The sequence below is a fragment of the Panicum virgatum genome, chromosome 4K, assembly GCF_016808335.1.
Source record: "Panicum virgatum strain AP13 chromosome 4K, P.virgatum_v5, whole genome shotgun sequence".
In the NCBI taxonomy this organism is placed as follows: Eukaryota; Viridiplantae; Streptophyta; class Magnoliopsida; order Poales; family Poaceae; genus Panicum; species Panicum virgatum.
The window spans coordinates 23845416-23864003 of NC_053139.1; the positions used below are offsets into that span (position 1 = coordinate 23845416).

General features: G+C 43.9%; 1 protein-coding gene across 1 annotated transcript; it reads right to left on the reverse strand.

Annotated features, from left to right (window-relative positions):
* Positions 1-3465: 3465 nt before the first annotated feature.
* Positions 3466-10476, reverse strand: LOC120703518 (TOM1-like protein 9). Its single transcript, XM_039987626.1, has 10 exons — positions 10207-10476; positions 8703-8781; positions 8189-8287; positions 7913-8026; positions 7511-7674; positions 7000-7081; positions 6694-6779; positions 6050-6226; positions 5394-5893; positions 3466-4567 (listed from the first exon to the last, which is right to left on the reverse strand). The coding sequence occupies exons 1-10, from the start codon at positions 10308-10310 to the stop codon at positions 3951-3953; spliced, it is 2022 nt and encodes a 673-aa protein (XP_039843560.1). The 5' UTR covers positions 10311-10476; the 3' UTR covers positions 3466-3950.
* Positions 10477-18588: the final 8112 nt, after the last annotated feature.

The window sequence follows — 18588 nt, forward strand, 5'->3', positions numbered from 1 at the left end:
TAATTCTCATTTGGGTCAAAGTGCTAATAAGTGAAAGTACTAAATTTAGCATTAGTCTATTCAAACAAGAACGCACCCTAATTCTCATTTGGGTCAAAGTGCTAATAAGTGGAAGTACTAAATTTAGCATTAGTCTATTCAAACAAGAGTGTTAATATGGTGTGCTAATATTTAGCCAAGATTCAAAAACATTAGCTAAGGTATAAATGCTAATAGGCGCTAAAGTTTAGCCCTTCAGCCCATCCGAATAGATCCTAAGGGAATAAACTCTTCATTAATAACATAAAATGTTATTTTGTTCATATCTCTATCGGTGATTCATATTGTTAGCTTTAGTTAGTTACTCCGTCATCCAGTAACCAATTGTCAACTTGATTTATGATACATATAGTTCCTGTAAAATATTATTTTGTGAACTTTTTAAAAAAAATATTATTATGTGTTCTAAGAGTATTTTGCTAGCTGCTAACCTTTTATGCACATGACGCTAATATCTCTTTCAAACTTACTCCAAGTTTCGAAAAGTATATACTAGATGCTTGTTTTAATAGTTAGTTGTGTTATATTTTTGAAAAAGTCTATTTTTGATCATCCAACTATCGGCGGAGTTTGATTTTATCCATGCAACTCCAAAACCGGGTATTCTTGATCATCCAATTATCAAAACCGTTCACATTTGGCTATCCGGTGATTTTGCTGGGTGGTTTTGCTAATGTGGATGACACATGGTAGTAGGCTCCACAAGTCAGTTTTTTTATTTCTGTCCTATTTCTCTCTTTCATCCCCTCTCTCTCCTCTCTCCTGGTCCCTCTGCTCGGCAGCCATGGCGGCTCCGGCCGCGGTGCCGTTCCCGGCGGAGCAAGGCGAGGCTGGCCCGCGGCCAAGGCAGCCCAGCAGGGTTGGCGCGCACTGCAGCCATCTTCTGCTCGAGCCTATTCCGTGCGTTGGCTGTCGTCGCGCCGCCCCCTGCTAGAGCAGCGCCACTGCCCCTGCTGCTTGCATTGCCTGCTGCCGCCACCGCCCCCTGCTAGACCAGCGCCGCCGCCCCCACTGCTTGTGCTTCCTGTTGCCGCTGCCGCCCCCTGTTGCAACAAGCGCCGCCGCCACGTACTGCAGCTGGCGCCACCTGCTGCCGCCGCCCCTTGCAGGCCCGCCCTACTGCAGCTGCGGGGCAGGGGAGGAAGGAGAGAGCGGTGGTGGCATGCGACAACGGGGGGCTCGGGAACCTCCCCGGCCTCCCCATCGTCTAGGTACCTCGCCTGAGAGAGGAGAGAAGAAAGAGGGAGGAGAAAAGAAAGAGAAAGAAGAGAGAGGATGGATGACAAGTGGGCTCCACTGCCAAGTGGCATCTAGGTTAACGAAACCGGCCTCCAAAACAGCTTGATGGTAAAAAATGAACGATTTTCATAGTTGAGTGGTCAAAGATACCCGGCTTTAAGGTTCAATAGCTAAAATCAAACCGAGTCAAGAGTTAGATGGCCAAAAATGAACTTTTGTCCTTATACTTTTTATGCACATATTTTCCCAGCTGCTGCATCACATCTAGGGCTGGGCATTCGGTTCTAACCGAACTGATCGGTTCGGTTCTTCGGTTTTCAGAGAAGTTCGGTTCCTTAAAAATAGGGACCGATCGGTTCTTTCTAGGATCAAGAACCGAGCAATTTCGGTTTCGGTTAGTTCGGTTCGGTTCCGGTACTAACCGAACTAACCGAAGCAATCTCAAAATAGTCTCACACACGATGAGAAGGTGCAGCCCCGCCACGTCCCACCCCCTCTCCTCTCGGAGAGATCCTCCTCCCGCGCAGCAACCGCCCGCCGCCGCGCGGGCACACCGCCACCGCCCACCCCACCCCGCCTGGGGCGCCGATCTCGTGCCCAGCGCGTCGCGGAGGTGGGGGGATGGGGACGTGCGTGTCGCGGCCCAGCGCGTGCGTGGGGAAGCCCCACACGCCGCGGTCGGGCGGCCGGAGCGGCGCGCGGCGCAGGCGCAGCCGCCGCGCGGGGAAGGGGCGGAGGAAGGCGCCGTCGCGCGCCGCGTCGATGGAGACCATCCAGGAGGAGAGCCCCGTGCGCCTTCCGCTTCCGCCCGCTGCTCGATTGAGAAGGAGAAGAAAGAGGAAAAAAATCTGGATCTGCAGTGCCGGCGACCACCGCCGCAGCGCGCCTAGCCTGGCGGTCCCGCCGCCGCCGCCGAGCCTGCAGAGGAGAACCTCGCCGCCGCCGGACGCCGGGAGCTGGGCGCGGCCGCTGAGGGTGGAGAGGGGCAGCCATGGCCACCTCGTCTCCCATCCTCCCCTCGCCAGCGGCTGGCCATGGCGACCGACGGCTCGCCTCTCGGGCGCGGCGACAGGGGGCGCGTCGACCTCCTGGCCCTCCTCCTCACTGCGGCGCTCTGCTCCGCGTCCTATTGCCTGGGGTTATGGCACAAAAGCCATGGCCGGCCGGCGGTGGGGGTCGGGGGCAGCGATGGGGCCCGGGGGCGGCCGGAGCTGGCGAGCTAGCCGGCGGTGAGGGGGAGGGGCGCGCGCCGCGCGGGGTGGAGAGGGGCAGCCGGGCGGCGGGGTAGGTAGCCAGGGAGGGGGCCAGGCGGCGCGGTGGGGAATGGGAAGGGGGCGGCCGGGCGCTGAGACTGGGAGGGGAGAGAGGCAGAGAGGAGAGAGCTGCGTGGGTGGGGTGGCCGGGTAGGGAGGGGAGGTGGGCTAGGGTTAAATGGGCCGTCAATTTGCATATGGGCTCGGTTCTTCGGGTAACCGAGTCTAAGAACCGAACCGAACCGAAAATTTTGGTTCCTGAGAATCAGGAACCGAACATGGAACCGAAATTCTCGGTTCCGGTTCTTTCGGTTTCGGTTCTCGGTTAGTTCGGTTCGGTCATCGGTTCTCGGTTATATTTGCCCAGCCCGAATCACATCACGTGATGCGTATGGCCAAAATAAGTTGAGCTGAGATGAGGTTCAAATATTAATATTTTGAATAAAAGTGAAATTTTAGTCAACAAAACAAAATACTCCATACGTGATACAAATTTATGGCCACAATGGAATTTTGACAAAGCTGGCCTAATTTATTGGTTTTCCCTATACTCTAGATTCTTTCCCTTGGTAAATAAGATTATCATCTTGAGTTCCACCGTATACTATTTACTGCCCAACGAAAATTCAGCTTGGGATGAATAGAACTATCTCAGAGAGCAACTATGGTTTGGAACGAATCGAACAGACCATCTCGCACCAAGTGCATTATTAATCAATGATCGATCATGCCGCGCATTAATCCTTCAAGACGTACTTCAAAAGTACCCACATCGTTTTAAATAAAGTATTACCATGACATTCCTCTGATTCCATTATAAAATGGCACCAAGAAAATAAAATTCCAAAATTGGTAAATATTTGCACGTCTATCTCTACATGTAGCCATGGGCCCAGCCACTGCATAGCTGTTTGCTCCATTTAGTCCTCACGAATATACAACATGATTTTATTCACAGATTTTTCATTCATCAATTTGAACAGAACACATCCATATCTAGTTACACTAGTTTCACAAATTTGCTGAACAGGTGGAGCAACTGCTCCTAAATGACTCGAGTCAAGTCAAGGAAGTTTACGAGCATAGTAACGCCCCCAACTTAACCCGAACTTCTTACAAGAGACAGAGGTCCAATGGGTACCTGTACCGCGCACCGTAACCAGAATTTTTTTTCTTCCCTCAGCTGGATATTTTATGTACATACATAGAAATCCAGAAAACTAGTAAAAGAAAAAAAATAACATCTTGCAATAATCAAACAAAATGAAATTATGCCGAACACTCCGGTATGAATCCTCAGAATCTATAACCCTCGCCTGCTACTTTCCAATAGGAGGGGAAAAAATTCCAAAAGAACTTATATACTCTGAGCAAAAGCTATCACCATGGCCATGGCTGGTAGCAAGCAATGGCTCCTCTTTACAAGCCACCAGGCTTATTAGACGCAGTTTTGCTAGGCTTTGTTTTCGCAATGCTAACAAGATCACTAAAGAGTGAATCTTCTGGTCGGCTTGGCCTGTTGCGCTGCCCAAGGGAAGACCCAGGTGGGCCATACAGACTGCCATCTTGCATCGAGAGCCCATTCATCCTCTGAGACAGCTCGTTTGCACTGGCGTATGCGTATCCGGCGTTTGGAACATAGTAGCCACCAGGCTGCTGACCATAGCCATAACTGGCCATGTGGCCGCCATACATCTGCTGCTGGTAGACATCTCCTGCCATCTGCTGGGGGTACATGCCTCCTGCTTGGTTTCCTTGAACTGGCTGGTACATTCCTCCATACTGTGTATTTGGCGTCACAGACTGTTGTTGAACCCCAAGTCCGGGCTGAAACTGCCCTCCTGGTTGTCCTGGCACCGATTGTGACAGTAAAATTTGCTGTCCAGGCTGGGCAATTTGAACTGGCTGGGGTTGACTAACTCCGAATTGTGGCGGAACTGACAACCCACCAGGATGGCTAGCTTGGAATTGCTCACTTTCTGCAGGCTGGGCTTCCCAGGGTGGCGGTGGAAGGTCACTGCTTTGTTCATCTTGACCTGTCAAGGACCAATAGCTGACTATCTAGGAGAATAGCTTCTACATGGAAAATAAATGAAGAAGCTACAGAGTACATCACAAACAGACAAAAACTCAACATGTTTGATGCTAACTTTATAATAGGCTATCTAGCATTGAGGTAGATTGTGCTAATTTGTTTGTGTCACAATCTTTAGAGTTTTTGGTGCTTGGCTTGCAAATGGTGATATTACTGCATCTCAAATTACATAAAGTGTAAGCGGAGCAACGTTAGCATAATTCTTTTCTAAGGCCCCATTTGGATACTCGAACTAAGTTAGAGGTTAGAGTTAGTATCTAACTCATGAGTATTCCTAAACTAACTCTAACCAAAGAGGTGTTTGGATAGAAGGGTTAGATTTACAATAAATGCACCTTTCCAATCATTTGGCCTCTTTCTAGCATGAGAGAGATAGAGGGGAAAAGGTGGGCCCCACCTAATCTAACCCCAATAAGCACCCCTTGGGAAGGATAGTTTTTTTTGGGTGGGTTAGACCCATCTAACCAACTCTAACCCAGAGATATTTCAGAGTTAGATGAGCCCCAAAAAGCCAACTCTAACTCTTAACCCTGGTATCCAAACAGGGCCTAAAAGCTAGATATATTTTGCAAGTGCATTTGTAGAACAGCTCAGAAAAATGAAGAAATAAACCCTAAAACCTAAACAACTGACAAAAATAACTAGGCAATAAGTACCATTTTCACATTACCTAACCAGAAGCTGCTTTTAGTGCTTCACTAAATGAAAAAATAATACCAAGTCAATATATTTTCAGAAGCTTAGATTAAAGAAGACAGATTTAATACCATAATTCGGTGCCTGCTGTGGTGGAACCATTCCAGGAGCAAACTGCCCATTCCATGAACTTGCTAAGGTTAAGTTAGAGCCTTGATCATAAGGTGCCAATGTATTCGAATTTAAGCCATTAGAATATGGAGAAGGATGTTGTGGTGGAACAGGTTGCTGTGGAGCAGGATAGGCTTCTGGTGCTGAGGGGTTAGGATTTGTGTTTGGTATAGGAGGTGTGGCAGGGTTTTGGCTGGAGTTATTGATAGCATTGGTATCTGAAAACATGTCTAAAAGGTCTAAAGAGTGGCTTGAAGAAGCTGAAGCTGCAGGCTGATTGCTTACAGGAACAAGGGCTTGGGAATGAACAGGTTCTGGTTTGAAAAAGTCATCTCCACTAAGTAGGTCAATATTAGGGTTATTAGCTGGTTTTACATGAGACTTTGAAGCACTTGATGATGGTGGTGCAGGAAGTGCTAACTGCTCAAACGGTGTCACGCTACTGGCATCTTTAGAAGACCTGACATGTTTGTAACATTTATAACAGAAGTCAGTCAGAGAATACTTGCTCAGATACTGTTTCAATGGCTACTAAACCCTCATCATCTAATGGTTGCTTTTCGCTAGAGAAATAGTAGGCAGTAAAAACATGATTTATTAAAGGACAAAAGACAACCTTTGATCTGTCTCTTTTGTCCCCTCTGGTTTTGTTGGAGAATTGCCTGCACGGGCCGGGAGTGCTTTTGGTTTTTCTATCCGAACAGCTATGCCAGCAGCAATTGCATCGTGTTTTGCTAAAACACGCTGCAAATCATCATTCAGTGAAAGGCCCTGACTTAACAGGTCCTCATCCCTGTCACAATTAAATATATGGAAAGTATTAGAAAGCTCACATGAAAACAAGCACGAAAATTCTAATGGATGATAGAAAGTCATATTTTGAATATCCAGTTCAAGGAAATAATCTCAATACCGGAATGGTATATTCTATCCGGTTTCCTACGAATGATCCAGACAGCACAAATTTTATATGCATCATGTACAGAATGGTCTGATATAGAAAAGAATATATGAAATATCATATTTAAGCTTCAAGTTAAAGAAAAAAAGTAAACTGTGGTATGGTTTGTAGTCTTTGCTTAGAGAGTAGAGACTGATTGTAAATTAGCAGTTCACTGCTGCTGCAAAAAATTATCCATTATTAATAAAGAAAACTTAGCATCCTATTAGTGGGGGTTCAATATTCACATCCTATTAGACTACCTAATTTCATTTAGTCTATACGCTGGTTGGAAAGCAGAACATAAAGCTGTAACCTACGATGTTGAGTTGACAAGTTGCACCACTCTTTGCTTGTACGAACGACATTGGTCCACAAGGTCCACAATTACCTCCTGCTTTAAACCCTGCATGTTCAATTGTTCATTAATATTTAGAAATACTGATTCCAGGGCTTACTAGAGAAAAATTGTAATTCCACATTAACAGTATAGTTTTTAGAAAAAGATGCCCACAGAGAAAATGGGGAGCAAAACACTTTCTTTTTTTTCTACAAATAAACTGGTCATCTCATTACTTTACTAGATGTGTAACTACAGAGGGCAGTAGGCACAGGGCAGAAAGTACCTCTCTGTTATTAGGATCAATAGCATTCAACATCTCTGAAAGAACATCCATGACCCCGCGTGCATTCTGAATTTCTGTCAGGCTGGCAACGAAAAAACATAATTTGATTTTGAAATTTCTTTTTAAAAGGAAATTATCTTAACAAATAAGACTCTGCTAATCATAACAATGATAAAAATATGAGATTATGAAATTGGTCTACGGCAAGGATGAGCTGCGATGTAGAGAAAAAGAAAAAGAAAAGCTATGGAAAGAAAGCATTTGCGCGTTAGAAATTCTCATACTCATATAGTTCCATATAAAATATTTAGGCATAATCTCATGTATTTCTCTTTATTGAAGCCTGTTCAAATAATTTTAAGAAACGATCTTAATAAGAACTGAAATTACAGATATGCTGCAAACATAATCTGAATTATCTTCAAATTATCGACTGCACAATATAGTGGGAGGAGGGGATGAGCAACATCATTACATCAATAACATGGATAGGTAAAGAAAAGCAATGTACCTTAACGTAGGCACTTCTGGTGCTGAAGATGATTCAGGCGCATCTTGACGATAATCAGTGTTGCGCAAAGCAGGAGGTGGATAGTTCCTTAGAGGTTGCGTCTGTGGCGGAGTATAAATTGGCACAGAACTCTCTGGCCTTTGAGGAAATACAGCTCCAGCACGCTGATATGTCGAAGAGCAAAATTATGACAAATTGATAAGTTACAGAAACTTTAGAGCTAAATACTAGGTAAACTAACACTATGAAGGTCTAAAAGCTTGGCAGAAATGAGGGTTGTGCTACTGCAATAGTTCAGATATATTGAAACAAACACCACTTAGTTTCGCTAATATACTTATTGTTCGTTAGTACTAGTAACATATTGTTTATGGAAGGAGAACAAAATATGATGGCATTTACCAGCATCTCTTGATATGCTGCATAATACTGTGGATATCTTGCACGGGAACCACCAAAAGCTTCTTGCCAAGTGTCAATCAGAATCAGTATCTTCTCTTTAACATGATAGTCCGGCTAAAGAACAAATAAAATAACAGAAGAAATGTCACTTTTAATATGTAACAGGGTTGCTCGGAAACCTAAGCTCAGAAAATTTTTCCAAGGGTTCTGACACGTGTGCATGCTGAAGTGGAAAGTGACAATGATATTGGAGAACATCAAAAGGCATTCACAGACCTTCTTCTTAGCTATCTTCACCATTTCATGAAGTATATCCTTCTCAGCAACTTGCATATGAACAAAATCTCCACAATTTTTAATCAAGGTCTCGAGCAACTGAAAGAAAATGAGAAACAATTACAGTAGCTTAGTACAGGCTTACTAAGTTACATGTGTTCAAGATGAAGTATGAACAACCCCACGCCAATCGAATCATATTGCAAAAACCAAACATAATTCGAGTATTTATCTTGGAGATAACTAAGGTATGCTGAGACAAATCAAAAGGAGTGGAAGATTAAGCAGTAAAACAGGAAGCATTGGGTGCGGAATTAACGAGCCATTGATCAATTCATAATGAAGTAATGCTGAAAGATGCACACAATTTTGCACTTTCATTTGCACATCATAGAAGCTAAATAAGTATGTTTAGAATTTTTAAACTTCATGCTAGAAAACAATCAGAAAGTTCCTCTGTACATGACCAACTAGCGAAGTATGGTTCATAGGCAAGAAACAGAATGGTACTTACCGTTAATGCAAGAAGCTGGACCTTTGAGTTCTTGTGCCCAATCCGTTTCTTGATAGTCTTCACTACATCTTTGGCTTGCCTATGTGAAACATGGAATTGTGAGTATTAGGCATTGTATAGGCCTGTGTATTGTATAGGCCCATATTGGGCGTGTCGGCCCATATTGGGCGTGTACATCTTGTACTCCAAGGCATTGGCGCTATATAATGAAAGGTCACCCCCCCCCCCATTAGGGTGTGCGGTGTTTCCCCATCTCTCTATCTCTCTACAGTGAGAAATACACTAAGGGACATGCTATGAATTGAATTGACAAGATACCACTAGGAAACGCTAAAAGTTGTTTTTCCCTCACCAAAAAAAGGGCACATGATTTATAAAGTACAATGAAGCAAATATTGTTTCATGCAAGTTCCAGATTGACATCACTGTGATTTGCATGACTCCTTCAGTTTTGCAACACAGAAAATCAATGATATCCACTTGTTTTCTCCTGATTCACCAAGCATTAAAGTTCAACTTTTGAACAATACATCAAGTGTTCCATATCTCGCAGATGTCAACATAAAATGATAGATATTCAGTTCCAAAGACTTTGTACGTTTTATTTCTGCCACTCCTTGTTTCTGTTTCCCATCATACTTCCATCTTGTGTAGGACCTATTTGCCAGACATCTAGCTTGTGTTATCAATTTTGTTTCCATTTTAGATTGAATTAAACTTAAACCACCTTATTTAAGCCTGCAAACTTTGAGGTGGAGCTAGGAGCTATAGCCCTACCAAATAGGGATTTAGTCACTATTAACTGAGCTTAGTTGACCATTCAGGTTCATAACTCATATTTAACTAAAAAAATAACCTTCAGGTGTAACGAAGGATGAAAATTCTGTGATCAGTTAGCACGTCAAACTTTTTTTTTTCAATGCTTGTCTAGTGGGGGCAGAAGTTGCCCTGCTCGTTCTTCCTTAATATGTCCACACTGCTAACCTTCAACTGCCTGTGTGGCAACGCAACCATACCATCTGGTCCATTTGGTGGCTTCTAGGAATAGTGGACAGTGTGCAAGATGCAGTGACTGGTCAGGACTAACAGCGCAGCTCTGCCAGGAGCAGGGATGATATTCCTAATCCTGATATTAAACCGTCACCAGATTAGCTAAAACCCACATATTTGATCATGAGATTACACAACCAACAAATTTGCTTTCTTCGTCTATTGGAAAACAAACGCCCCGTTGTCTATCTAGAAATTGAAGTCGATGAACAAACACAGACACAACACCACAGAAACTGAACCTCGCCTGGCTATGACGGGCACGACGATCGATCATCAGAAGCTCCACCCCGAGCAATCAAACCAATTTTACGGCAAGCCTCACCCCAGCCGCCTAACCCTACAGAACCGCCAAGAGACGAGCACAAAACCCGCGGAGCTTCTCGCCGGCGGTAGGTGAAAAGAGCGGAAACTAAAACGCCGACACAAAAGGCGGCGGGAAGGAGGTGCTCACGAGGGGTCGTGGTTGAGGATGTCGCAGATCTCGAGGTTGAGCGACCAATCAGGCCCGATTAGCGACTCGCTCGTCGCGCGCTCCACCAGCACCGACTGTGGCATCGCGGCGAGGTTCCCCCCACTCCCACCTGATTGGCGGTGGCCGTGGCGGCGGCGGCGGAGGAAACCCTAGGCGGCGAGTACCTTCCTCTTCTTCGCGTCTGCGCGGCGGGCGCCGTTCCGGTCGGTCTTGGTCAGAGAAAGGGGACGAGGACGAAGATAAAATTCCACGTTTTTCCTGGGCTCGAATCGGTTCGAGGGGAGTATCCGTGTGGGGCCCACGGCTCAGAGAGGGCGGGGCCGACGAGGTTTCCAAATTGTGTTAATTCTCTGAATGCTATTTAAATTTTCGTCAATCCCTTGAATGCCACTAAATAACATTGAAGGGATTTTTTTTGTGTCTATGACATGTGGAATCAATGACAATCAAAGAATTGGCTAAAATTTTAATGATATTAAGGGAATTGGCTCTTCCAAATTTGGTTCGGCTCGTTGATTCTGGCGGGGAGTCTCTCCTCGCCACGTGAAATTTGCTGGAACGAGAGGGGAGAAGAGGTGCCACTTACGAGTGGGCTCCACATATCAGATGGTCCAAGTTAGCGCTTCTATCCAGCTCCCCACGCCATGCATGCGAAATCACTCGGTAAAATCAGCTGAGCGGGTTAAGTCGAATCTCAGTAGGAGTATCATGGGAGTACCATAAATATTAAATTTGTTGACGTGGCAGCCTCATCATAAAGAGAGAAGAGAAAATATCATAGAATGTGAGAGAAGTGTCGCCACCATGATATTCCTCCAACTCGATTACCTAGTTTATTATCTTAGTAGCTGTGTCGATGACACTCCCTGACGAGGACATCACTCCCATGGATATAAACAACACTCCTCAAGTTGATGTGGAAGGTCCAATTACTCGCGCACACGCTCAACTATTGAATTTACAGGTGAGCTTGTTCCTAAGTAATTATTCTTGTGACTTTGAGAATAGTTTGCTACCTAATAATTTAATTGTACTTAGGAATAAAGGAGAGGATCAGCAAGGGCGTGGAGAAGGCCTTGGAGGCGTAGAGGACCAGCGAGTATGTCCAGAACAAGATGGAGGCCTAAACTGATTCGACTTCGTTTCAGTTTCGGACTCCAGGAACAGTCCGTACTAAAATGGATTCCTAGGTTGCATACGGACTCGAATTTGGACGATCTTTATATGGTTGGAAAGATAATTTCAAGACGCTTCCAATGGTACTGGTTTCAGGCTCAAATTTATCCAGAGTCGACGGGAATCGTCCGATGAAGTTGACATCCAGTTTCTGTCCAGCGCTGCGACGCCGTCTTTTAGTCTTTGGGCTTTGTATCGTGTTGGAGCCCATTAGGGGCGCGTCCAGGGAGTCTTGCATGACCCTAGAGACTTTATTAGCATCCGCCACATTTTTGTTAGGGTTTGGGTTTTGCTTAGATTATTCTGTCAAGAACAGTTTCGCTGTCGTGTTGGTTTGTGAGACCCCACCTCGAGTGCTTAATCATTCATCATCAAATTTTCATATTGTGTTCTTCTTTGTTCTTGCTTGTGTCTTCGATTCGCAGGCAAGGATTAGCCTTTGTGGTGAGGTCAATCGTGCAGCGCATGGTTGATAACCAGAGGAGAAGTGGTGCTGCGATTGCAGGGTTCAAATTGTGTTGATTAGAAGCCGGATCGTTTGTGTGACATCTCCGCCAAATCGATAGTTACCCCCACCTGACGGAAGATCGGGACCCCCTGTTCCCATCAAGTGATAATCAGAGACTCAGGTATTACCATCAGGCTTACCCTAGTTCGAGTGTCTTTGAGTGTTTACTTTTTCTTCTTCGTCCTATCATCCACGAAAAAGCCAAAAAAAATTAGGGTTTAGTTTTCTGTCCCACAGCCGTATTTAGCCTTTGCATAATTCTTTTCCAGAGTTCGTAGTGTTGAGTTTTGTGTCCCTATCCCTAGTCTTGTTGCTGGTTAGTTCGTGTTTTGGTCTAGTAGTATTTTCCATCCTTCGTTGCCACTAGATCCAACATCGTCTTCCAACCGATTAGGTTTTACCTCCGCCGAAACTCTAATCGGACTCATCCACTTCAATCGGCCGTAACTTTCGCATACGGACTCGGAATCAGGCAAACTTTAACTTTTCGGACAAGAGAAAAAAATTTCGCATCCATTCGTCCCCCGCTTTGCCGAGTTTTGCGAATTCAGAATTTTTAAATTCGGCTCAGAAGATTGTCTGACAGAGCTCTGAAGATTTTGCACATTTTTTAAAGTTTGTTGCAGAATTTCCATAGGCCACATCTTGCATCCGTTTGAGCTAAAATTTTGTGGTGTGCCTATTCTTGTGATTCAGAAAAGAAAAAAATAATAGAAAAATAAAAGCAAAAAATAGAAAAAGTTGATTTCTACTAGTGCCTCCAACTCACGACGTGCTTCATTGAGCCTTATTTTGTTGTTGTTGCTGCAATTGTCCAAGTGTGCTTTGTTTCTGATTTCATTGCTTATTATCATCTCCATACTTGATCCTTCTTTGTCAGCACTATCTTTCTAGGACACGTATAGGCCAGCAACTAGGACCAGTGTATTTGTGACTTTTATTCAGCATTGCTATCTGTTATTGAATTGTGTTCCACTAACATACATATTGTGCCCTTCGAGCTCCACATATTACCTTCTGATCAATACAGTTTTGACTTTGCAATGGCGGTTTCACTACCTCTTGTTAAGTATCCCGAACCAGCCTCCGATTGTACCGTCCTTTCCTTTGCATTTTTATAAGATACTTGTAAGAGCTTGGTAAGACACAATGTGTATCTTTGTCCAACCAGAGAGCGTGTAGTGAGATTATTAGGGATAACCTTCACTGTTTGTTCCTATTTTGGTGTTTGCAATGGCAGGAGACGGTGATGATGATGCAAAGATCCCTACAGATTTCAATGAATGTGTCAGCCGGGAAGAGTTTGAGGTGTCCAACAAGCTGATGCTAGAAAAGATGGATGAAACGGTCCATAAGTCAGTCCACGACGCGATCATTGCCATGGAGCTTGGCAAGACTTATGAGAGGCTGGATCGACGGTTGTCCGACATCGCCGACAGACTTGCTGTGTTGGAGATGTGTCCACAACAGCAACAGGCACCACCACCACCGCCTCCACATTTTCCAGATGATGTGGTGTTTGATGAACATGGCAATTATGATGAAGCAGCCACTAGAGATTTACGTCTACGACGTCGCCTTCGCCAGAACACGGAAGGTATGAGTTTTGGTGCTCCACACCGTCATCAAGGTAATAACAATCGTGTTCCTGATGACCCTTATGCTAAGATTAAGTTTACCATACCATCTTTTTCGGGTCATTATGATGTTGAGGGATATCTTGATTGGGAGATGACAATAGAACAGAAATTTGCTTCCCACCTTGTACCTGAACAACATCAAGTTAGACAAGCCACTAGTGAGTTTAAAGATTTTGTTATTATTTGGTGGACTGATCTCGTTGCAATCGGGACCCCCTATTCCCATCACTCCCACGGAGACTGACCTAAGTCAATAGTTTTATAAAATTAATGGTGTTGGATATCCACCCCAATAGTTTGGGGTTACGTAGACTTCTTCGTAGCACATGGTGTCTCCAAGTCTGCGTTGGCTGCACTTGCCAAGTGGATGTACGTTATGATTCTTCGATCGACTCCAACGAAGGAGCACCACAATAGACCATGTTAAGACAATGAACAAAAAAACATGCAGTAGCTTCAGAACGGTCTCTTGTATTCAATTAACTTTGGACCAACCGTCCCATCAGTTAAACTTACATGTTATTTATATGGGCTTCCTAGCAACGCTGCTCCGAAGATTACAACTTTTTTATCCCTTCAACAACCACATTTCTCGAATATTCCACGGGTACATAGTAATTTTCCACCAGACTACCCTTTAGACAACCCGCGTGCCCTGTCGAGCCATCCATTAGCTTCGATTTTAGGGCGATCTTCGGCTTGGCCCTTCGGCGAACACATTAATGAGTCCTGTGATTCCTAGAACAAAGACAGTGGACCTTCGGTGCTACACAGCCGAAGGTGTTGCTAACCCCGGTCTTTGGTCTTGGTCGCCGGTCTTGACTTTTTGTACCTGGAAGTGGAAGGTGGCATCCCCAACAATAGGGCAAAGACCTTCTTCAACAAGGCCGAGCCCTCGACATCTTGATGAGTTAATGCAGTTGCTGCTGAGTGGGAAGGTACGAAATATCTCTCCATATGAGAGAAGAAAATGAGAGAAGAAAACACGGTTTGGGCCTCGGGAGGGTGCTAAAACGTCCTAGCATAGTGTCGGTTGTCTCTCGCCTTTTGTAAGGCGTGAACAACATTGTACTTTTCACTGCACTCGTGCCGATTGCCTGCCTTTGAACCTCTCTTTTGCGAAACACACCATCGGACCTCTCGTTGCCAAGCATCTTTCTTGAGATTTCTCAACGTGCTAACGCCCATGGCACCAAAGGCAGGACCGCCTGAAGAAGCCCACCACAGTGCTCGATCGAAGCAAAGTTAGGGAAGCGATGATTCAGAACATGGTAACCCAAGGGATGCTCGCGGCCAGAGCTGCTCGCCCTCCTTTGAAAGGTGAAAGTGCGGCCCGTCCCCTCAAAGACGAGGTCAACATCTTCAGGGACTTCTTCTTGGCCGGCCTTCGGTTCCCATACTGGCTCATGGATATGCAATCAAATAAAGGGGGTATATTGGTGAATGTCAAGAAAAATGAGAATAAAAAAATAAATAAGTGCTCATGCATAATGATGATGATTTCTATATATGGCTTGGCATATATGAGAAGTGAATCATTAAAAATATGTGATTGTGTAAGGAACATGGCTCCATTAAGCCATTGTTTGTGATTTTGGTAATTGTATGACAACACAATCAATGGGACTAACAAGTTTATCAAGTGAATCTTTCTAGGTCCCAAAAATATAGTAAAAAGGATTAGCAAAGCAAAATATGAAGAAAGAACTCAAAGAAATGCTGAATTGGACGAGTTATGCAAAAATCAGTAGCACCGGTTCTTCCTATGACCCTACACCGGTCTATCCAACAAGCATCGGTTTAACCGACACCCAAAACTTATTCAAATGAGATTGACTTCAGCATAATATTGTAGAGAATTTCACAAGCTTTTCATAGAGTATAAGATCATCAAAATCGGAGTTCGGAGTAAAAAGTTATGGTCACACGAAGAAGCTGATTTCTCTGTGGCACCGGTTAAACCGATGCCTATCACCGGTTATTTTGATGCTCAAAAATTGGTCAAATGAGATTGAATTCAGCATAATCTTGTAGAAAATTTCACAAGCTTTCCGTATAGTACAAGATCATCCAAATCGGAGTTCGGAGTAAAAAGTTTTGACCAAAATACGAAGGACCTTGAAGCTGATTTCTATAAGCACCGGTTAAACCGATGCTACTAAAAAAAGCATCGGTGCAATGCACCGTACTATTGTCCAGAAAGCATGTTTTTGCTCCAGAAAATTTCTTTAGCACCACATAAACCGATGTTACCATTTTTCAGCTACAGAACTTGTCAGAAAGGATCAACGGCTAGTTTAAACTATTAATGACCGGTTAAACCGATGCTTATGCAGAAATGCCCCCAACGGCTATTTCGAATTTGTGGGCTATATATATGGCATCCCCCGGCCATTTTAGAGTTGCTGTAGTTCCTAAAAGTCTCATACACACCCAAGAACACCTCCAAGCCATCCAAAGAGCTTAGTGATCGAATCTTTAGTCCTTAGAACACATTTGTGAGTGTTAGTGCTAGGTTAGCTCCTTAGAGAGTTTGAGAGCAAGGTGTTGTGCCTTGTGAGCTGGTTCTAGAATGAACCGTCATTGTATTTTGGTGCGCCGGCCTCTTTGGAGTCTTGGTGGCTCGCCGGCACGTCTTCGACCCTCCGGCTTGGTGTGGAGCGGCGTCGGCGACATTGTACAGGGGACGTGGAGACCCCTTTCCTTCGTGGGCAAGCTCCTTAGTGGAAAGCGGGATCAAGATGACCGTGATTGTGTTCACGGAAGATATTTGATTGCCGGAAGCAATACTCTTCGTGAGTGCTTCAACAACGTGGATGTAGGGGCGCCTTTGTGGCAATCTGAACCACGGGATAAATTCTCGTGTCGAGAGTTTGCTTCCTCTCATCCCTCCTTTAAGCTTCCGCATTTCATATTGCAATCTTTGTGCCTTTACTTTCATAGAGTAGTATCTTGATAGGATTGGCTATAGGTTGCTAAACTCTTTTCAGATGAGGGTTTACACTAAGACGAACCATAGTTGCACATCTAGATAGCATGTTTTAGATTAAATTTTTGTGCGAACTAGTTGGAGTCATAGGTTAAGGTTTTAAGTTGTCTAATTGACCCCCTCCCCCTCTTAGGATAGAGCACCCGATAACTTTCAATTAGTATCAGAGTCGGGACTCACTTCTCTTACAAAGAAAGCCAATTCCATTGGTAAATTTGTGTTTACCGGCTCATTAGATCGGTAGGCTTCACCGCCTAGTGAGTTATCTCTTACGGGGAAAGGATGGATCCCTTTAGAAATGCTCCACGGTTCGATGGCACGGACTTCTAACGCTGGAAGGTGCTAATGCAAGCCCATCTCCAAGCCACAAGCCTTGAGGTTTGGAATGTTGTGAATGAAGGAGTTAAGTTCAAAACTCTAAAAGAGAAGCAAAATGATGTTATTACAAAAAGTATAATCTTGTCTTCTCTTAGTGATAATGTATTTAATCGTGTGTATTCTTGTGAAAATGCTAAGGAGCTATGGAAGACTATCGTTGAGAACCATTAGGGCACAGAGGATGTTGCCAATGAAAGATATCATGTTCTCCTTGATAGACTTAATAGCTTCAAGCAACTTGATGATGAGAACACCGAATCTATGTACTCACGGTTGAACACTCTTGTGAATGAGATTAATTCTTTAGGTGTGAAGCAAATTAGAGATACGGAACTCATTCGCAAGATCCTTCACTCACTACAAAGGCCGGACTATGATTTGGTGACCTCAATTCTCTATGAGAAAGATCTCAACACTTTGACACCAAATCAAGTCCTTAACAAGGTGATCGCCCATGAGCTACGCAATGACATCAAGCCAAGAGTGCCACCTTCTTCACCAACACATAGTGCATTTGATTGCAAGCAAGTCAAAAAGTTGAAGAAGATGGCCATCAAAGGTAGCTCAAGTGACGAGGAAGAAGAGGATGGAAGAAGTTCATCAAATGATAAAAAGAGCCAATGAACCACAACCTCTACAAGCAAGTGAAGAAGATGAACAAATGCTTGAAGAAAATCAATTTGATGGGGTACATGGTGTTCCTCAAAAATGGGCCTCACCATCAACACATGAAGGTTGAGAGAATCAAGTTCAAGAAGAATAAAAAAAGGAGAAGAAGCCCAAGCATGAATCATTTGCCATCTTTGGTGAATGAGTAAGCGGTGGTGAAGAATCAAGCACAAGTTCAAGTGATGAATCAAATAAGAAATTCACCACTCGCATGGGATCATCATCCAACACTTGCTTCATGGCTAAAGGTATGGAAAGCGACGTAAGTGATGATGACTTCGACTCTCCTTCAATTGATGAACTTCTTGATTTAGTTCATGAGCACCAAAAAATCATTAAGAGGCAATCAAAAGAAATCAAAAAATTTAATGCTCTCAATGATCTTAATGCATCTTTTGCTACAAATTATAAAAATTTGTTGTGTGCAAATTCAAATTGCTTAGCAAGGAGCATGAAGAGCTCAAATTAAAAATTGAGAGCATTAATGACACTGATGACTTTTTAGAAATGAATCAAGTCTTGAAAAATTTAGATTTGACTTACATGGGTGGAGAGCCATATATTCTTCACCAGAGATTTGAAGTTCCAAGTAAAGCTCGCCTTCTACAGGGCAAATCAGCTTAACACTTCATTGTTTGATATTTCTAGTTCTATATATGGTTATTATTGGAAAGCGGAGGAGGGTGCACTTGTCTGTGCTCTAGCTTATTTTGACGAAGTTGTAGGCTAGATGATTGGTATTATGCATGGATTACCCCTAACCTTATCTTGTGGATTTGAATCGCTTGTACAAACTTAAGCATTTGTAATATGCATGGATGTACCCTACATTTTTCTTATGAAATTTGATTGCATATACATTGTTTTCAGACCTATATTTTAAAAATTTAGCATGAAAATTGTACATATTTTGGCGGGAAGGACATTTCCGGGGCGGATCACCCCTTCACCCGCCCCTAAAAATACATTTTCAGGGGCGCTTAAGGGCGTGGCCCATCTCT

Coding starts and splice junctions, on each gene's coding strand:
- LOC120703518 (XM_039987626.1), bottom strand. CDS start 10,310: ATGCCACAGTCGGTGCTGGTGGAGCGCGCGACGAGCGAGTCGCTAATC. Junction 8,288..8,702: donor TCCAGCTTCTTGCATTAACG/GTAAGTACCATT, acceptor ATTTTCTTTCAG/TTGCTCGAGACCTTGATTAA. Junction 4,568..5,393: donor ACAGCAGGCACCGAATTATG/GTATTAAATCTG, acceptor GGTCCTTGACAG/GTCAAGATGAACAAAGCAGT.